The sequence below is a fragment of the Pistacia vera genome, unplaced genomic scaffold (genome assembly GCF_008641045.1).
Source record: "Pistacia vera cultivar Batoury unplaced genomic scaffold, PisVer_v2 Contig180, whole genome shotgun sequence".
Lineage (NCBI taxonomy): Eukaryota > Viridiplantae > Streptophyta > Magnoliopsida > Sapindales > Anacardiaceae > Pistacia > Pistacia vera.
This window is the reverse complement of record NW_022195899.1, coordinates 1,009,813-1,029,723: the sequence shown is the minus strand read 5'-3', so window position 1 is coordinate 1,029,723 and position 19,911 is coordinate 1,009,813. Positions and strand designations below refer to the sequence as shown.

General features: G+C 37.5%; 2 protein-coding genes and 2 pseudogenes across 2 annotated transcripts; 2 read left to right on the top strand and 2 right to left on the bottom strand.

Moving 5' to 3' along the window:
- Nucleotides 1-2,271: 2,271 nt before the first annotated feature.
- On the top strand, nucleotides 2,272-6,128 carry LOC116126557 (alpha-glucosidase-like). The gene is given in 9 exon segments (XM_031412230.1): nucleotides 2,272-2,416; nucleotides 3,102-3,245; nucleotides 3,340-3,348; nucleotides 3,351-3,383; nucleotides 3,386-3,559; nucleotides 3,562-4,005; nucleotides 4,120-4,350; nucleotides 4,443-5,089; nucleotides 5,177-6,128. Coding segments are annotated over 9 exon segments (2,721 nt in total). The 3' UTR covers nucleotides 6,071-6,128.
- Nucleotides 6,129-7,724: 1,596 nt separating this feature from the next.
- Nucleotides 7,725-9,194, top strand: LOC116126556 (annotated as a pseudogene).
- Nucleotides 9,195-12,917: 3,723 nt separating this feature from the next.
- Nucleotides 12,918-15,573, bottom strand: LOC116126569 (glutathionyl-hydroquinone reductase YqjG-like). The gene is made up of 6 exons (XM_031412243.1): nucleotides 15,432-15,573; nucleotides 14,996-15,220; nucleotides 14,722-14,898; nucleotides 14,412-14,636; nucleotides 14,174-14,302; nucleotides 12,918-13,296 (listed from the first exon to the last, which is right to left on the bottom strand). Exons 1-6 carry the CDS (start codon nucleotides 15,498-15,500, stop codon nucleotides 13,063-13,065), a joined length of 1,059 nt encoding a protein of 352 aa, XP_031268103.1. The 5' UTR covers nucleotides 15,501-15,573; the 3' UTR covers nucleotides 12,918-13,062.
- A 1,703-nt stretch (nucleotides 15,574-17,276) lies between these two features.
- Nucleotides 17,277-19,592, bottom strand: LOC116126599 (annotated as a pseudogene).
- Between the last annotated feature and the right edge of the window lie 319 nt (nucleotides 19,593-19,911).

The window sequence follows — 19,911 nt, the reverse complement described above, 5'->3', positions numbered from 1 at the left end:
AATGTAAAAATGGCCAAATTTTGTAGTGTTAAGCATTGTTTTAAAAACCAAACCGGAGAGCAACCCGCTCTGATAGCCGAGTCACGGTTCAACCGGTCCAACCGGTTGAACCATCGGTTGGACCGATGACATCATCACACGTCATATTGATGTCAGCATATTTTTAAGAAAACCGTCGAACTTAATAAATGATATGTTATTATAAGGGTTTCTTTGGTGTTAACTTAAATGCAAAGGGATTAATTTGCAAGAATTTCAAAACAATTGAAGAACCAACCTTTCTCTCTCTCACACTCACACCCAACACTGCAACTATCAAAATTTTTGTTCGCATTTGAATTTTGTAAAACACTAAAAACAAAATACAACAAGATAACATTTGTGTTATGTGTATGTATTGCTTGGTAGAATGAATGTTAATCCAAATGAAAAGGGAAAATTAGTTAAAAAACTGACTTGTTCATTAGTTGAATGGATGTCACTGATTCACATAAATGCATTTGGATGGTGCATTAAATTAAAATGAGCAGTCAAATTATCCAATTCAGTGAACAAATTATCCATCAAAGCATGAAAGCAATAGATTCATTAAAAAAAAAAAAAAAAAGTGGAAATATCTTTACAAAAGAGAGTGTTGTCGTCGTCGATTCCAACGAAGGAGGGAGGCATCGTCGTCCGTCGTCGTCGTGCAAGGGAGAAGGGAGGTGCATCGTCGCCGAAATCCAATGAGTGAGATGTTGCCTTCGTCGAGCAAGGGAGAAGGGAGGTGCATCGCTGCCGAAATCCAACGAGGGAGGTGCTGCCGTCGTCGAGCAAGGGAGAAGGGAGGTGCATCGTCACTGAAATCCAGCAAGGGAGGTCTTGCCGTCATCAAGCAAGGGAGAAGGGGAGTGCGTTATCATGGAAATCCAGCGAAGAAGATGAGAAGGGGCTGCGACGCTGCGTGACAGAGAAGAAGAGAAGAAAGGCTGCGACGAATCGACAATGAGTGACAGAGAACTGAGAAGAAGAGAAGAATGGGCTGCGTGAGAGAAGACGATGGGCGCGTATTAGGGATTAAAAGTATGGACCGGTTTTTTTGCCGGTCCGGTTGGACCGACGGTTCACTTATATTATACGATTTTCAACCGGTTTAAAAAAGCTTAATACTTATAACGGGTTTAAGAGTAAACCGAACCAGACATGTGACCGGTTCACGGTCCAACCAGTTGAACCGACCGGTCTGGTCCGGCCCGGCTTTTAAAATAGTGGTGTTAAGAGCGCTATGAGTAGGAGGTATGTGTGTCATTCAATACTGTAAACCTTTGAGTTGACGGTATAAAACCGTAGTAATATCCTCGACTTAAGGCTAATTTTGTAACAGACAATAAATACTCCTGACAAGTGGGAGATCATTGTCTTTTAAGACAAAAAGATGGTCCAAGTCTCGGATGTGGAAGGTGAAAAAATGTTGAAGGCAGAGTTATTTTGTTAATAAAAATGGAAGAAAGTTGATACAAATAATGGTTAGAGCATTTCTGAATCATCATTTTGAGTTACATTTTTGTTCCACAATCTTGTGTACTTGGAGAAGCATTAGGGTATGGGTACTCCATTCAACCTGTCAACATTGACTGACTTCTACAACACATTTCAGTCATGGAAACTGAGCTGATGGACCTAGGGCTGAAGCAGTCTTGCGTAACCAGTGAACTATTGAAATGTGTTACAAAGACATTATATTTAATAAGTTTATTTAAGATAAATTAATCTATTGGGACAGGATCCTAATACAAGATATGCAAAGTACTGTTTAATCGGATTCAGTTTGTTAAATTATCTTATGCTATAAATAAAAGAGTAAATGACATATGCCCACTCCCAAGGGTTGACGCAATCCCAGTTTCGTACTCCAAGTTCCATTTATTCCAGATTCTCACCCTTAAAATAATGAAAAATGGTAGATATAAGGCTCAGGGGTAAATTGGTCATTTTGCAAAGGAGGCGCATATAGCAGATCACCGCCCCTAACAAAGCTTCGGCGCACATTAGCCAACATCACCGTCGATGTATTTCCGGCCATTCTTCCACCCAAATCACTTGTCACCACCATTTGACCCTCATCCTTCCCTTTACAAAACCTTACCCTTCACAACCCATTACTCGCCGATCACCAGCCACGACAGCCGCACATGCGATTGGTTTTCGTCGGTCTCCACCAGCGAATGGCCACTAAACGGTTGCTGAGGACATAGGGGTTTTGTAAATTTGGAGACGCTGGTTGCAGTGGTGATGTCCATTGGATTTTTGTCGCCGAAATCGATTGGAATCAACGAAGAACGACAAAAACCTAAGCTTGACGATGTCGTGATTGGAGGGCCCAATGAGTCGAGAACTAGAGGGGTTTTGGACGAGGACGATGGGGAAGGTGGTGGAGGTGACTAGGGGTTCGCCTCCATCGGAAACAACCCAAATCCGGTGAAAACCGAGACGGTGCGCAGTCACTGAGGGTGTAATGAAGTAATTCAAAATAAGATGGTTAATTTTATAATTTTAATAATTTAAGGGTTAAACAATAATTTATAATTTAGGGTTAAGGGCATTATGATAATTGCACCCTCGCTACCCAAAAAATTATTAACAGTGTTATTTTAAAGGTGGGAGTCTAGAATAAATGGAAATTGGGATACCAACTTAGGATTTCATCAAACTTGGGTGGGAATATGTCGTTTACCTAATAAAAAATACTATTCTAAAATCGGATGGCCGTTCACATATTCATTCTAAGATTGGTATGATATCAGACAATAATACCATTATTTTATATATCATAAGAGTAATTATTTGTTATGTTTGAGACGTAATGGAGAAGATTTAATTTTTTATAACAAACAGGGTTTATAACAATTATGTTAAAAAGGACATTTTTCCGTTCAATTAATGGATTATTGAAGAAAAATTGTTAGCAGTTAGTTCAGTGTCTGTATAAAAACATGGTAAGAACTAGTTCTTCATCACAAAAACAATGTTGAGTGCAAAAAGTTCATCATTTTTGTTTTACCTCATCATCTTTTTCTTGTTTTTGTGATTTCAATTATTTGTTTGTCCAAAATCATATGTAGCTGCAAATGTAGTAGTAGGCTATGGTTACTCTATTCAATCTGTCACTCTGACTCCTCTTTCAACTCCTTTTGACTGCCCATCTTGGCCTCATCCAGAATCATCTCTCTATGGACTGATATTCAGAATCTCAATCTCATTGCCAGGTAGGGAATTTCTTTTTGTTTGCCTTATGAGTTCTGCATTGAGTTCTTTATGTTTATGATTATGGTGTTTTTGTCTGCAGCTTTGAAACTAAAGAGCGTTTGAGGGTAGAATAACAGATTCCCAACACCAAAGATGGGAATCCCAGAACAATCATTCCCCGCCAATCTTCTCACCTCTTTCCAGAAACCAATCTAAACTCACCAGTAAACCAGCCGGGGAACTTCAGCCTCTCGAGCCCACCTCAGACTTAGCCTCACACTCTACAACACCACCCCGTTTGGTTTCTCCGTGTGGCGGCGATCCTCTGGGGAAGTCCTTTTGACACCTCTCCCAACACTTCAGATTCAGACACTTTCTTGGTGTTTAAGGATCAATACATTCAGCTTTCATCCATATTACCGAACCAAAACTCTTCTCTTTATGGATTTGGGGAGCATACAAAGAGGTCATTCAAGTTGGTGCCCAATGACACCCTAACTTTGTGGAATGCTGACATAGGAGCTCTAAATCCTGATTTTAATCTCTATGGCTCTCACCCTTTTTACATTGATGTGAGATCCCCTCAAGGCACAACTCATGGTGTTTTGCTCTTTAACAGTAATGGCATGGATGTTGAGTATAATGGTGATAGGATAACTTATAAGGTTATCGGAGGCATCATTGATTTGTATTTTTTTGCTGGACCGTCGCCGGATGCGGTGATACAACAGTACACAGAGTTGATTGGCCGGCCTGCCCCTATGCCATATTGGTCCTTTGGTAAGCACTAAATAATGTGTAAATGTGCATGTTTTGGTTCAATTTTGTTCACTGCTTGAGTAATTATATCAGACTCACTCATTTGGTTACCATTTTTTATTTCCAAATGTGCAGGATTTCATCAGTGTCGATATGGTTACAAAAACGTGTCTGACATTGAGTCTGTAGTTGCTGGCTATGCAAAAGCTGGTATTCCTCTCGAAGTTATGTGGACAGACATCGATTACATGGAGGCATATAAGGATTTCACTCTTGATCCTGTCAACTTTCCAGTGGACCTGATGCAAAAATTTGTAGAGACACTTCACCAAAATGGTCAGAAATATGTGCTCATTCTGGATCCTGGTATGTGGTCTTAGACACCCAATTCACTTATTCACCAAAACAAATTTCATTCTGTCACTGCAATGAGCTTACTGGGGCGCCTTTTTCCACAGGTATCAGTGTGAATAAGACCTCTGGAACTTTCAATAGAGGGATGGAAGCTGATATCTTTATAAAACATGATGGTGTTCCTTATCTGGGCAATGTTTGGCCTGGACCAGTCTACTTCCCTGACTTTGTAAATCCAGCTGCTGAAACATTTTGGCAAGGAGAGATCAAAATATTTCAAGATATTCTCCCTGTCGACGGTCTTTGGCTTGACATGAATGAGATTTCTAACTTCATAACTTCCCCTCCTACCCAATTTTCTACCCTTGATGATCCTCCCTACAAGATAAACAATAGTGGCTTTCGGGGACCAATTAACAAAAATACTGTTCCAGCAACTGCTCTGCATTTTGGAAACATCACAGAATATAATTCGCATAACCTTTATGGACTCCGGGAAGCCAAAGCTACTCATGCTGCCTTGATCAATGTTACTGGTAAAAGGCCATTTATACTCACTAGATCAACTTTCGTAAGCTCCGGAAAGTACACAGCTCATTGGACTGGAGATAATGCTGCAACATGGGATGATTTGGCATACACAATTCCAGCCATTTTAAATTTTGGACTCTTTGGGATTCCAATGGTTGGAGCTGATATTTGTGGCTTTTCTAGAGACACAACTGAAGAACTCTGCCGGCGTTGGATTCAGGTAAAACCAATTTTCAGAATTTTGGAGATTGGATTTGTACATTTAGTTTTTTGTGTCTCTAAAATTGTGTGAATTTTCCAAATGCAGTTAGGTGCCTTTTACCCATTTGCAAGAGATCACTCTGATAAGTCTAAAGCGCGTCAAGAGCTGTATCTTTGGGATTCAGTTGCTGCAACAGCAAGGAAGGTGCTTGGGCTACGATACAGGCTACTCCCTTACTTCTACACATTAATGTATGAGGCACACACAATAGGGACTCCTATTGTAAGACCCCTTTTCTTCTCATTCCCTCAAGATACCGAAACTTATGGAATCAATACACAGTTTCTGATTGGAAAAGGTGTCATGGTGTCACCTGTGCTAAAGCAAGGAGCAGTTTCCGTTGACGCATATTTCCCTGCAGGAAATTGGTTTGATCTCTTCAACTATTCAAATTCGGTGAGTGTAAATCTAGGAAAGCAAGTGACTCTTTCAGCACCATCTGATCACATAAATGTGCATGTTCGAGAAGGTAATATTTTGGCCTTGCAAGGAGAGGCCATGACAACTAAAGAAGCCAGGAAGACGCCATTTGAACTCTTGGTGGCTATCAGCAGCAAGGAAAATAGCACAGGAGAAGTTTTCTTGGATGATGGAGAAGAAGTGGGCATGGGAGAAGAGGAAGGTAAGTGGAGTTTGGTGAGATTTTATGGTGGAATGGTAAAGGACAATGTTACAGTTAGATCAGAAGTTCTGAACGGCAACTTCGCCTTGAGTCAAAGGTGGATCATAAACAAAGTGACTTTTATAGGACTAGAAAATGTAGAGAAAATGAAAGGGTATAATGTGAAGATTACGACAGGAACAGAGCTGATTGAGAACTCGGTTATTAAGGCAAGTGGGAACAATGTTCTTACAGTAGAAATCTCGGAAGAATCACTGCTGATTGGGAAAGAGTTCATGTTGGAACTGAAACTCAACAATTCATCAAAAATCTCTTAAAAGAGCGGACATTATTGGCATACAATTACTGCAATTAGCAGATGTACAATATATCTTATTGAAGATTAGTAATAAATCTGAATTCCGAATAATATTCACTTAGTATTGTGTATAAATTCCTAAAAATCTTAGGATAGTTCACAGTAGTATGTTATTGAGTTTTCCTAATAATTTCAAGTGTATTGTATATAACCTGTGATCATAACAAGCTGAGATGATTGATATTATAAGAACAATTTAACTACAAATAAGATATTACAAGTTCCATAAGGCTTGAAAGCACTCAACCAACCAAATCTTGATTCGGTGTTCGATTTTACGTGCATATAGTTCTCATGTCTATGAGTGTTCAAGGAATAGAAATAGCGTTTTAACCTTATGGTTTTGATTTGCTAACAGTTTACATATATTTACTTTTTTACCAACAAAAGCGTTCTTCAACTCAACACAAAAAAGGTATATTTGACGTTCTAGTATTTGATACCTTTTAAAGATAAAACACTCACTGAGAAAGCAGTGATTATAAACCCAACCTGTGCAGTGACCCGGCTAGGCCATTGGGTCATGGGTGGAGCAGTTTAACTAGTTTGACCGACATGTCAATCCTGCGTCTAAAGGTTTGAAATATAACCGAATCACCTCTAAAAATTATTTTAAGTCTCCATAGGTTTGAAATCTTACAAAAATACTATAAACACCATCGTTGCCATCGGCAAATAAAGCCTATTTCCAGCGATGAAAACACTCCCCATCACCACGAAAATACTCCCCTTAGCCTCCTGACAAAAACTCATCTCACCCCTCCCCCGTTCGCCTCCCTAATCATCGGCAACAGGGAGCTTTTTCCTACGATATTGTTTTGCGATTTTCGGTCGATTCACTCACCGAAAATTGACGCCACTACCACCATTCCACTCACTAGCCATTCCTCTTCAAAATCCCTAACATTCTAGCCTTCAATTCTTCACGGATTGATGTCCTAATTTCTAGGGTTTTGAATGAATAGAAAATTTTGTTACTCGACCCGGTATAGGCGACGAGTCAAGGTTGAACTAGTTCAACAGGCCAGGTCGAGCCAAGTTCCTAATCATTGCTGAGGAGTGAGGAGTGAGGTTAAGTTTTAATTTTATTTTGATGATTAATTTTTATATTATGTATTATAATTAAAGAGTGAATATAAAAACTATTCTAAATCGGATGGCCGTTCACATATTCATTCTAAGATTGGTTATGATATCAAGACAAAATACCATTATTTATATCTAAATAAGTAATTATTTTTAGTTTGTCTTGACGAATGGGAAGATTTAATTTTTTATAACAAACAGGGTTTATACATAATTATGTTAAAAAGGACATTTTTCCGTTCAATATATGGATTATTGAAGAATTGTTCAGTTAGTTCAGTGTCTGTATAAAAAATGGTAAGAACTAGTTCTTCATCACAAACAATGTTGAGTGCAAAAAGTTCATCATTTTTGTTTACCTCTCATCTTTTTTCTTCTTGTTTTTGTGATTTCATTTATTTGTTTGTTCCAAAATCAATGTAGCTGCAAATGAAGTAGAGGCTATGGTTACTCTATTCAATCTGTCACTCTGACTCCTCTTTCAACTCCTCTTTGCTGCCCATCTTGGCCTCATCCATCATCTCTCTATGGACCTGATATTCAGAATCTCAATCTCATTGCCAGGTAGGGAATTTCTTTTTTGTTCGCTTTTATGAGTTCTGCATTGAGTTCTTTATGTTTATGATTATGGTGTTTTGGTCTGCAGCTTGAACTAAAGAGCGTTTGAGGTTAGAAAACAGATTCCCAACACCAAATGGGAAATCCCAGAACAATCATTCCCCGCCAATCTTCTCACCCTTCTTTTCCAACAATCTAACCTCACCGTAAACCAGCCGGGAACTTCAGCCTCTCAGAGCCCACCTCAGACTTAGCCTTCACCCTCACAACACCACCCCGTTTGGTTTCTCCGTGTGGCGGCGATCCTCTGGGGAAGTCCTTTTTGACACCTCTCCCAACACTCAGATTCAGACACTTCTTGGTGTTTAAGGATCAATACATTCAGCTTTCATCCATTAACCGAACCAAACCTCTTCTCTTTATGGATTTGGGGAGCATACAAAGAGTCATTCAAGTTGGTGCCCAATGACACCCTAACTTTGTGGAATTGCTACATAGGAGCTCTAAATCCTGATTTTAATCTCTATGGCTCTCACCCTTTTTACATTGATGTGAGATCCCCTCAAGGCACAACTCATGGTGTTTTGCTCTTTAACAGTAATGGCATGGATGTTAGTATAATGGTGATAGGAACTTATAAGTTTATCGGACATCATTGATTTGTATTTTTTTGCTGGACCGTCGCCGGATGCGGTGATACAACAGTACCCAGAGTTGATTGGCCGCCCTGCCCCATGCCATATTGGTCCTTTGGTAAGCACTAATAATGTGTAAATGTGCATGTTTTGGTTCAATTTTGTTCACTGCTTGAGTAATTATACAGACTCACTCATTTGGTTACCATTTTTTATTTCCAAATGTGCAGATTCATCAGTGTCGATATGGTTACAAAAACTGTCTGACATTGATCTGTAGTTGCTGGCTATGCAAAAGCTGGTATTCCTCTCGAAGTTATGTGGACAGACATCGATTACATGGAGGCATATAAGGATTTCACTCTTGATCCTGTCAACTTTCCAGTGGACCTGATGCAAAATTTGTAGAGACACTTCACCAAAATGGTCAGAAATATGTGCTCATTCTGGATCCTGGTATGTGGTTTTAGACACCCAATTCACTTATTCACCAACAAATTTCATTCTGTCACTGCAATGAGCTTACTGGGGCGCCTTTTTCCACAGGTATCGTGTGAATAAGACCTCTGGAACTTTCAATAGGGGATGAAGCTGATCTTTATAAACATGATGTGTGTCCTTATCTGGGCAATGTTTGGCCTGGACCAGTCTACTTCCCTGACTTTGTAAATCCAGCTGCTGAAACATTTTGGCAAGGAGAGATCAAAAATATTTCAAGATATTCTCCCTGTCGACGGTCTTTGGCTTGACATGAATGAGATTTCTAACTTCAAACTTCCCCTCCTACCCATTTTCTACCCTTGATGATCCTCCTACAAGATAAACAATAGTGGCTTTCGGGGACCGATCCTAATACAAGATATGCAAAGTACTGTTTAATCGGATTCAGTTTGTTAAATTATCTTATGCTATAAATAAAAGAGTAAATGACATATTCCCACCCAAGGGTTGACGCAATCCCAGTTTCGTACTCCAAGTTCCATTTATTCCAGATTCTCACCCTTAAAATAATGAAAAATGGTTAGATATAACGGCTCAGGGGTAAATTGGTCATTTTGCAAAGGAGGCGCATATTAGCAGATCACCGCCCCTAACAAAGCTTCGGCGCACATTAGCCAACATCACCGTCGATGTTTATTTTCCGGCCATTCTTCCACCCAAATCACCCTTGTCACCACCATTTGAACCCTCATCCTTCCCTTTACAAAACCTTACCCTTCACAATCCCTCATTACTCGCCGATCACCAGCCACGACAGCCGCCACATGCGATTGGTTTTCGTCGGTCTCCACCAGCGAATGGCCACTAAACGGTTGCTGAGGACATAGGGGTTTTGTAAATTTGGAGACGCTGGTTGCAGTGGTGATGTCCAATTGGATTTTTGTCGCCGAAATCGATTGGAATCCAACGAAGAACGACAAAAACCTAAGCTTGACGATGTCAGTGATTGGAGGGCCCAATGAGTCGAGAACTAGAGGGGTTTTGGACGATGGACGATGGGGAAGGTGGTGGAGGTGACTAGGGGGTTCGCCTCCATCGGAAACAACCCAAATCCGGTGAAAACCGAGACGGTGCGCAGTCACTGAGGGTGTAATTGAAGTAATTTCAAAATAAGATGGTTAATTTTATAATTTTAATAATTTAAGGGTTAAAACATAATTTATTAATTTAGGGTTAAGGGCATTATGATAATTGCACCCTCGCTACCCAAAAAATTATTAACAGTGTTATTTTAAAGGTGGGAGTCTAGAATAAATGGAAATTGGGATACCAACTTAGGATTTCATCAAACCTTGGGTGGGAATATGTCGTTTACTCTAAATAAAAATACTATTCTAAAATCGGATGGCCGTTCACATATTCATTCTAAANTTTTATATTAAAGCATATATATATTTTTATTTAGAACATAATCCTCTTATTTTATTATTGACAAAATAGAAAAAAGAAAAATATTTTTAAATCTTTTCGGATTAGGAGGCAGTTATTTTGCTTAAAAAAAAAAACAAAAAACAAAAAACAACTTTTGTGTGAGCCGTAAAGTAAGTTAGAGAATGACTTGCCAAAGCAAATGTGAGTTACACCTCCTCACAAGATTCCACATTTTTTTTTTTTTTCGGAAGCTTTAGTCATTCTTATATTGTATTTCGAACCCTAATTTGATTGACAACCCTAGTGCTGTATATATCGCATTCAACGAGCACAACCTTGATGAGCTAACAGTAGGAGAGCTCGGTTTAGGATTGGATGTAACCCTGATTGACAGCAGAGGAGCAAAACTTTGGACTTCCAACCCTATATGATAGCAGATGCTCTGTATATTGTATTTGGCGAGCACAAACACGACAAGCTAAGTGTTTAAAGTCGTGAATGACAAGTAGAGTTCGAAATACATTTTCATAGCACTGATCATGATTTGGACCAAGTCGCTGGACCTTTGTGAAACGATCATGTCAGGTTGCTTGTGTAATTCGCGAAGACCCATGTCACGATCTACACTCAGTTCGCTGGTCGAGTCAGACTATCAGACTCACGTCGTTTGTAACAGTGTGGCTCAAGACAGGTCAAGTCGCGGCATAATCATGAAGTTCTCAAGATTCAATCTTTGAACCTTAAGAACTGAGAAGCTCCTGTTATGCCTAAAAAATCAGGGCTGATGTTAGCTTACGTCAATTAGAGTTTAAGAAGGCTTTGTATCGCCTAAGAGTTGGCACGTCGCTCCATGATAGAAAGAATATGGCTGTCATCAACTTGGTAGATTCATGTTTTGTCTATGAGTGATAAAGGGCCATACACCTGTCCAAGCCCTAGGTAATTTGAGGATATTTCCTAAGTTATCACCAATGGGAGGCAAGGAAGGACTTGAACAGCACCTACCCACTTGTAGATTTGTAATCATTACCTTGAATTCTTCTACTATAAATAGAGGACTTCCCCTCTCATTTTCAGGATTCTGATCCTGAACCCTCATTGTGATTGTAATCTTTATTTTCAGAGCAAAGATAACTCACTAGAAAGAGGCTAACTTAATATTATCTATGAATACTCAGTTATTGTATTTCTGCTCACTATTCACTATACGCGACCTCTTGTAATCTCTCATTTATAAAAAAAACAGTGGATGTAGGATTCGCTTTAGGCATCCGAACCACTTAAAAAATCATATATCTCATTTATTATTTAGTCTTTGTATCTAATCTTAATCATCACGTATAATTTCTGAAAACAGCTTAGCACTTTACACGTTCAAGTCGTTAGTATCAAAATCACGCATCAACAACATATATATATATATATCTTTTCCTTTATTTAGCAGGAATCCAGATATATGTTATATTCCTATTTTCCTTTATTTACCAGGAATCCATATTTACTTTCTTTATTTTGTTTACCTAGTATTTATTTAAATTTCTTTCTAATTTTAATTTTGTTTTTACTAATATGTTAGAGTTTCTTCAATAAAGTGTTATTTATATTTGTTATGCCTAAAAAATCATGGCCGACGAAAGCTTACATCAACAAACACCAATCAGAGTTTCGGAAAGATTTGCGCCATCCATGAGCTGCCACATCACCCCAAGACAAAGAGGATACAGGTGTCACCAACCCAGCAGATTCAAGTTTTGTCTACAAGTGAATGGGGATCCGTACATCTGTTCATGCCCCAAACAATTTGAGGATGTTTCTTAAGTTATCAGCCAATGGGAGGGAAGAAAGGACTTGCAGACACCTACCCACTTATAGACTTGTAATCATTACTCCAACTGAGTTGGGTGTTAAATATTATGATGTTGGTTTTAGTGATAGGAATAGGATAATTCTTTAGAGAAAACTAGTAAATAAATGATTCAAAAATTAGTAATGTGACATAATTTTATACAAATTCTATTGTTATTAAAAACCAGTTTCGAATGATGGGTTAGAGTTAGAGCCTTTTTTGAAGTGTAGTGCATAAAGCTGTGATGAACAATTTAATAATTTAATTACAAATAGATATTAGAAGCAGTTGAAAGGTCTCAGATGGACCAAGCATAAGAGAAGCAAATAATAAATCCTGACTCGGTGTTCCCTTGTATAGCTGTAGCTTTTTCAATTTGTTTTTAGTTATCAATAATGCTACGACGCGATGCTGATTGTTCTTTGTAAGAAGTTTTTAAAACCTCACTAATCAGCCTAGTTCATAATGAATGACGTATCCCAGATGGAACATAAAATCTCCTCCTTTCTACTAAACCACACAGGGCTGCTGATACTAACAATCTCCTTTCTACTAAACCATATGGGAGTCCCAACTAATTTACTGGGCTCCTGATACTAACAATCATACTTTTCCTAAATATAGGAATCAACTATGAAATAACCACTCTTCCATGAGTTGAAAGAATTTATCAGGATTTTCTTAACCTAGTCTGTCTCAATTTTGCACCATGTTCATCATAAAAAATAGAATTAGAATTCATACTCGCTTTCCCATCTACATGCAAATTCATCAGAAAAAATTTATTATGGAGAAACAAGCTACCTGTTTATTTCTGTCTTGCACAAACCAACTTATAAGTACACAATATGACGACATCACCAACAGAATGTACACACCTCAACTTTTTCAAGACACATGAAATATTCCTCGTTGATGCAATATAACACATTCTGGATTCTTAGTGTATAGAAATTATGCAGAAAATTTCTCTCTGTCATGAGGACGTGCATAATCAATATCTGGGCCACGAGGAATGATCCCAAAAGGATTGATCGTAGGATGGCTTCCATAGTAATGTCGTTTGATGTGTTGCATATTGACTGTGCTTGACATGCCTGGGATCTGATATATGTCTTTTGTGTAATTGAACAAATTTGGATACTCTCGTAACACTTTCTTGTTGCACTTGAAGTGAACTACATAAACCTGTGATCACAAAAAGCTCAAATAGTTAAGATATAAGAACAATTTAAATACATAACGCCTGAAAGCACTCAACCAAGCCTAAGTGAAGCAATAAGATGCGGGATAAAAATCCTGATTCGCTGTTCTATTTTACATGCTTGTAGTTTTTGTGAACTTAGGAGATGTAAGATATTAGCAGCTGCCTCAATTTCAGGTGTCAACCCTTTCCAGTCTCTACATCCAGAAATATAAGCAACCCTTTTCATGCTTATGCGTGTTTGGGGAAGTAGAAATCAGTACTGTTTAACAAGCCAGAAAACAGAAGAGGATGCCAGTTACGGGTTACCTAATGTCCCGTCTTTGCCAGAATAACACAAATATCACTGCCCAAACTGCTCTAGACATTTGGGTATATCATTGGAAGATAAGGGATGAGCTAGACGAATATAACATAAACTTTAATATATTACAGCAAAGCTTTCACATATGCTCCTCTACGTAGTTCAGTATCAGGGAAAAGAGATAATAATAAAATTCGAAGAAACCATCTACAACCGTCGATTCCAAAGTGCAAATGAAATGAGGGAACTCAAGAGTATTTTTAATGACCATATATATAAACAATTTCTCATGAGTCACGGTTATCTTGTTATGTACCTCAATGTTGTTGCACCATTTTGAACAAGTAGATTTTACAACAAATCCTATTTTGAACACCAAACCAATTCAGCTTAAAATTAGATTATACAACTGTTAGCATATATCTCCAATAACGCTAGCCAGGGTACAAAGTTATTAATATACCACTCAGCTGCCTAAACAAATCATGCTGTGAAAAGGCAAACCAGACGAGAAAATTTAAACTGTTACATTACATGCTGAAATCTAATATGTATACCTCATCAAATCTTATAAGGGTGACAAATAACCGAATATCTGCTTCTGTCAGCCTATTTCCACATATGAACCGCTGCTTGCCAAGTATTGCTTCACATTTGTCCAGGGCATCATACAATTGTTTCACAGCCTGCAGAACAGATCAATGAAGATTTTTAGACAGCATAGCAAAAGATTAAGATATCAATAATAAAATGGTTTTAAGACCTGAATACTACTGTAGGATGAAAATTCCTTACTTCGTCATAGGGCTCCTGCTTTGTTGCAAACCCACATTTGTAAACACCATTGTTTATCCTATTATATATCCATTCGTTAGTCTCATCAATTTGATGTCGCAGGTCAGCAGGATAAAAATCCAGAGCAGCGTTTTCCGCTATATCATTGAATTCAGTATTAAACATGCGAATTATCTCCGAACTCTCATTATTCACAATCGTCTTCAGCTTCTTATCCCATAGAACCTATTATAAAACAAAATCATTCACACAAATTGAACAATTAAAACATTGAAAACAATAACCAAAAGAACGGAAACAGTCCACATACAGGAACTGTAAACTTCCCGGAGTAGTTTGTACTTGCAAGCTCATACAGATCTCTTATACTTTTGGCTCCATTCAAAGGGTCAAGTTCAGCTCCTGGTTCCTCCGAATTCGTAGCCGGAAAAACCCATCCTCTATGTTCATCACCTTCCTTTGTTTTCTCCCATATCGGTTTAACCGACTGTGAAAACAAATCAACAAACAATCTTTACATGATCATAACATAGAGTTTTACCAACAAACAAACTCGTTACGATAACATTGCAAGATTCACAAACCGTGAAAGAAATAGCTTTCTCAAGTCCTTTAATCTTCAAGAATGAAAGGCACCTACAGGCCCAAGGACAAGCATATGAAATATACAAATGATACCTCCCGGATTCAGCAGGAAACTGGGAACTGGGGTCTCTTGAAATAGAGTTACGAAATGTTGAAGCAGTTCTAACAAACGACCCAGAATCTGAAACTTCATCTAGCGCAGAACGAGCCATTGGCAGAGTATGCTAAAGAACATAAATTTATATCAGAAATCAGTAAAGTTTTTATTTTTCATGAATAAATATAAGTTTTTCGCCGAATTAGTTCATATAGAGAGCACAAACTAGTCAAACAAAACAAAACCCAGATCAAGAAACCAGTTGATTTAAAGGACTAAACAATTAAACGAAGCAAAGATTGGTAAAAAAAAAAAAAATTCTGAAAATGGTTAATCACCTTGAAAGAGAATTGAGAAAGAGTGAAGGAGGTCCTGGCTAGGTGGGTTTTCTTACAGAAAGTGATCATAACTCGTCATATACATATAACATATTGTAATAGGCTTGTGTTTTAACAGTTTGACATTTTTGGCCTTGCTGACTTAGCTCTTTAACAAAATTGGCAACTGGGTTCATGTTTTGGTACGAAGACAACGTCATTAAGTGTGTCATTTAGATGTCATAACTACAACTGCACATTTAGCCCATCAATAACTTTACAAATAAATTCATTTTAAAAAATATTGTTGGTTTGACTTATAATATAGATGTTAAACACACACAAAAAAACAGAAAATGACCATTTTACTTTGTTAGTCGTAAAAAGACAACTCTTTCAATGGTAAGAGAGTAATTTTTCAGGCCCAAAAAGTCCATGGATCTGACCAACCATGTATGGTTGAACCTAATTCGGCCTGCGCCCGTATTTTTATGGGCCGTTTCACATAACAGCAGAGCAACTATTAGACTTAGCCCATTGTATTTGGAGGCAAATATTACCTACACCCCATTAATGATATCTTTATTATAAATAAATAAATAAATAACAAGCACAGGTATATGCATCATAAGATGAATCGAAGTATCCATCATATACTTTTTCATAAGTTTTTGTGTTGCTTACTTCATCATCTTCTCTCCTGCTCTTTCTGAGTTTGACAAAATGTACATATATATTCAACATGAAGAGTTGAGGCATTTCTTTATTTTAGTTTTTAAGATATATGATATTAGAGGATATTTCTATATGCAAGTAGTTTATAAATTATTTAAATATTAGTAATGTGACATAATTTTATAAAAAATCTATTGTTATTGAATGATGGGTTAGAGTTAGAGTGATTCATAAATCTGGTTCACCTAAATTATTACCGCAGAAGGCTAGCTCTCTTTTTCTGTCCTCCACAAACCAAATTATGGGAATGAATGATACATGCCATAAGGATTTATAGTAAGATGACTTCTATAGTAATTAATGTGTTGCATATCGACTCTGCTCTTTATGCCACCGACGATCTGATATATATCTGTTATTTTATTTTTTATTTTTTGGTGATTTAACAAATTCGGATACTATTTTAAGAGTTTCTTGTTGCAGTATTGCATAAACCTGTGATCATAACAAGTTCAATGTCAGATGATTGGGAACAATTTAATTACACCTTCTCACAAGATTCCACACATTTTTCAGTTTAAGAAGCTTTAGACATTGTATTTTTTACTTTACATCAACTCTAAGTTTACTTAAAATTTTCATTTAAAACACCTTTTGGAGATTTATTTTCATTAGCAATGCACAGTAGCATTGATCATTCATTCATTTGTATCGAGTTTTAAAGACCTCAATAATCAGTCTTACACTTTCTAGTTCATAATGAATGAAATGAACCCCCAGATGAAGAAAATATCTCCTCTCCCTTTTACTAAACCATGGGGGAGCCCGGAGTAGTTTACCCTCTCCTGATACTAGCAGTCATACTTGGCTAAATACAGAAATCAAAGAATCGCTCTTCCATGAGTTAAAAGAGTTTATCAGGATTCTCTTCTCATAGCCTATCTGATAGGAACCCACTCCAATAACTCAATAATTTGGGCTGGGCCATGGGTCTTTCATGGGCTTGGGTAGAACTCTCCTTAGAAAACCGGCTTGCCAAGGGAGGGTGCCCAAGCCTTTATAACCCACATGCCCACCCTTTTTCCTTTCAATGTGGGATCCCAACACTATCTCAAATTTTGCACCAAGTTTATTATAAAAGAATTATATTCTCCTTCCCATACTTGGCTAAATGCTAAAACGAAGCTCATCAGAACAATTTTATTCTGGAGAAAAAAGATAGCTGTTTATTTCAGTCTTGCACAAACCAACTTATAAGTACAAAATATGACAACATCACAAACAGAATGTACACACCTCAACTTTTCCAAGACACATGAAATATTCCTCATTGATGCTATATAACACATTCTGGATTCTTGGTGTATAGATTATGCAGAAAACTTCTCTGTGTCATGAGTGCATGAATAATCAATATCCCGGCCACGAGGAATGATCCCAAAATGATTGATAAAAGGATGGCTTCCATAGTAATGTCGTTTGATGTGTTGCATATTGACTGTGCTTGACATGCCAGGGATCTGATATATGTCTTTCGTGTAATTGAATAAATTTGGATACTCTCGTAACAGTTTCTTGTTGCACTTGAAGTATACTACATAAACCTGTGATCACAACAAGCTCAAATAGTTAAGATTATAAGAACAATTTAACTACATAATGCTTGGAAGCACTCAACCAAGCATAAGTGAAAGCAATGAGATACTGGCTAAAAAATCCTGATTCGGTGTTTGCTTTTACATGGCCATAGTTTTTGTGAGCTTAGGAGATGTAAGATGTTAGCAGCTGCCTCATTTTCAGCTGTAAGCCTTACCACTCTTTACATCCAGAAATATAGACAGTCCTTTTCATGTTTTTGAATGTTTGGGGAAGTAGAAATCTCAACTGTTTAACAACCCAAAAAATGGAAGAGAACACCAATTACCTCATGTCCCGACTTTGCCAGAAAAACACAAACATCACTGCCCAAACTACTCTAGACCTTTTGGGCATATCATTGGAAGAAAAAGGATGAGCCAAATGAATATATAACATAAACTTTAATATTTTACAGCAAGCTTTCACATATGCCCCTCTAATTAGTTCAGTATAAGGGAAAAAAGAGAATAAACTTCGAAGAAACCATCTACAACCATCAATTCCAAATTGCAAATGAGGGAATTCAAGAATATTTGCAAGGACCATGTATTACAATGATTTCTCGTGGGTCACGGTAATCTTGATATGTACCAAAATGTTGTTGCACTATTTGGAACAAGTGGATTTTACTACAAACCCTATTTCGAACACCAACACTGACCAATTCAGCTTTAAAATCAGATTCTACAACTGTTAGAATATATCTCCATTAATGCTAGCCAGGGTTCAAAGCTAATAACATACCTCTAAGCTATCTAAAAAAATCATGCGGTGAAAAGGTAAAACAGACGAGAAAACTGAAAACTTGTATATTACATGCTGAAATCTAATATGTATACCTCATCAAATCTTATAAGGGTGACAAATAACCGAATATCTGTTTCAGTCAACCTGTTTCCACATATGTATCACTGCTTGCCAAGTATCTCTTCACATTTGTACAGGCAATCATACAATTGTTTCACAGCCTGCAGAACAGATCAATGAAGATTTCTTAGACCGCATAGCAAATGATAAGGATATCAATAATAAAATGGTTTTAAGACCTGAATACTACAGTAGGATGAAAATTCCTGACTTCGTCATAGGGCTCTTGCTTCGTTGCAAACCCACATTTGTAAACACCATTGTTTATCCCATTATATATCCATTCATTAGTCTCATCAATTTGATCTCACAGGTCAGCAAGACAAAAATCCTGAGCAGGGTTTTCCGATATATCATTGAATTCAGTATTAAACATGCGAATTATGTCCGAACTCTCATTATTAACAATTGTCTTCAGCTTCTTATCCCATAGAACCTATTATAAAACAAAATCATTCACACAACTTGAACAATTCAAGCATAGAAAACAAAAACCAAAAGAAGGAAACAGTCAGCATACAGGAACCGTGAACCTCCTGGAGTAGTTTGTACTTGCAAGCTCATACAGATCTCTTATACTTTTGGCTCCATTCAAAGGGTCAGGTTCAACTCCTGGTTCCTCCGAATTCATAGCCGGAAAAACCCATCCTCTATGTTCATCACCTTCCTTTGTTTTCTCCCATATCGGTTTAACCGACTGCGAAAACAAATCAACAAACAATCTTTACATGATCATAACATAGAGTTTTACTAGTAAACAAACTTGTTAAATACGTAACACCATACCGTGAAAGTAATGGCTTTCTTAAGTCCTTTAATCTTCAAGAATGAAAGGCACCTACAGGCCCAAGGACAAGCATATCAAATATACAAAAGATACCGCCCGGATTCAGCAGGAAACTGGGAACTGGGGTCTCTTGAAATAGAGTTACGAAATGTTGAAGCAGGTCTAACAAAAGACCCAGAATCTGAAACTTCATCTAGCGCAGAACAAGCCATTTGTAGAGTATGCTAAAGAACATAAATTCAGAGCAGAAATTAGTAAAGTTGTGATTTTTCAGGCATAAACATAAGTCTTTCACTCATTAGTTCACATAGAGAGCACAAACTAATCAAACAAAACACAACCCAGATCAAGAAATCAGTTGATTCAAAGAACTAACAATTAAACAAAGCAAAGATAAGTAAAAATGAATATGAAAATGGTTGATTACCTTGAAAGAGAAGAGAGAAAGAGTAAAGGGAGCTCTGGATAAGAGGGTTTTATTACAGAAAGTGATCATAACTCATCACATTGTAATGGTTTTTTGTTTTATAATTG

Coding starts and splice junctions, on each gene's coding strand:
- LOC116126569 (XM_031412243.1), bottom strand. CDS start 15,500: ATGATCACTTTCTGTAAGAAAACCCACCTAGCCAGGACCTCCTTCACT. Junction 15,221..15,431: donor TTTCTCAATTCTCTTTCAAG/GTGATTAACCAT, acceptor TATGTTCTTTAG/CATACTCTGCCAATGGCTCG. Junction 14,637..14,721: donor CCGGGAAGTTTACAGTTCCT/GTATGTGGACTG, acceptor GTTTTATAATAG/GTTCTATGGGATAAGAAGCT.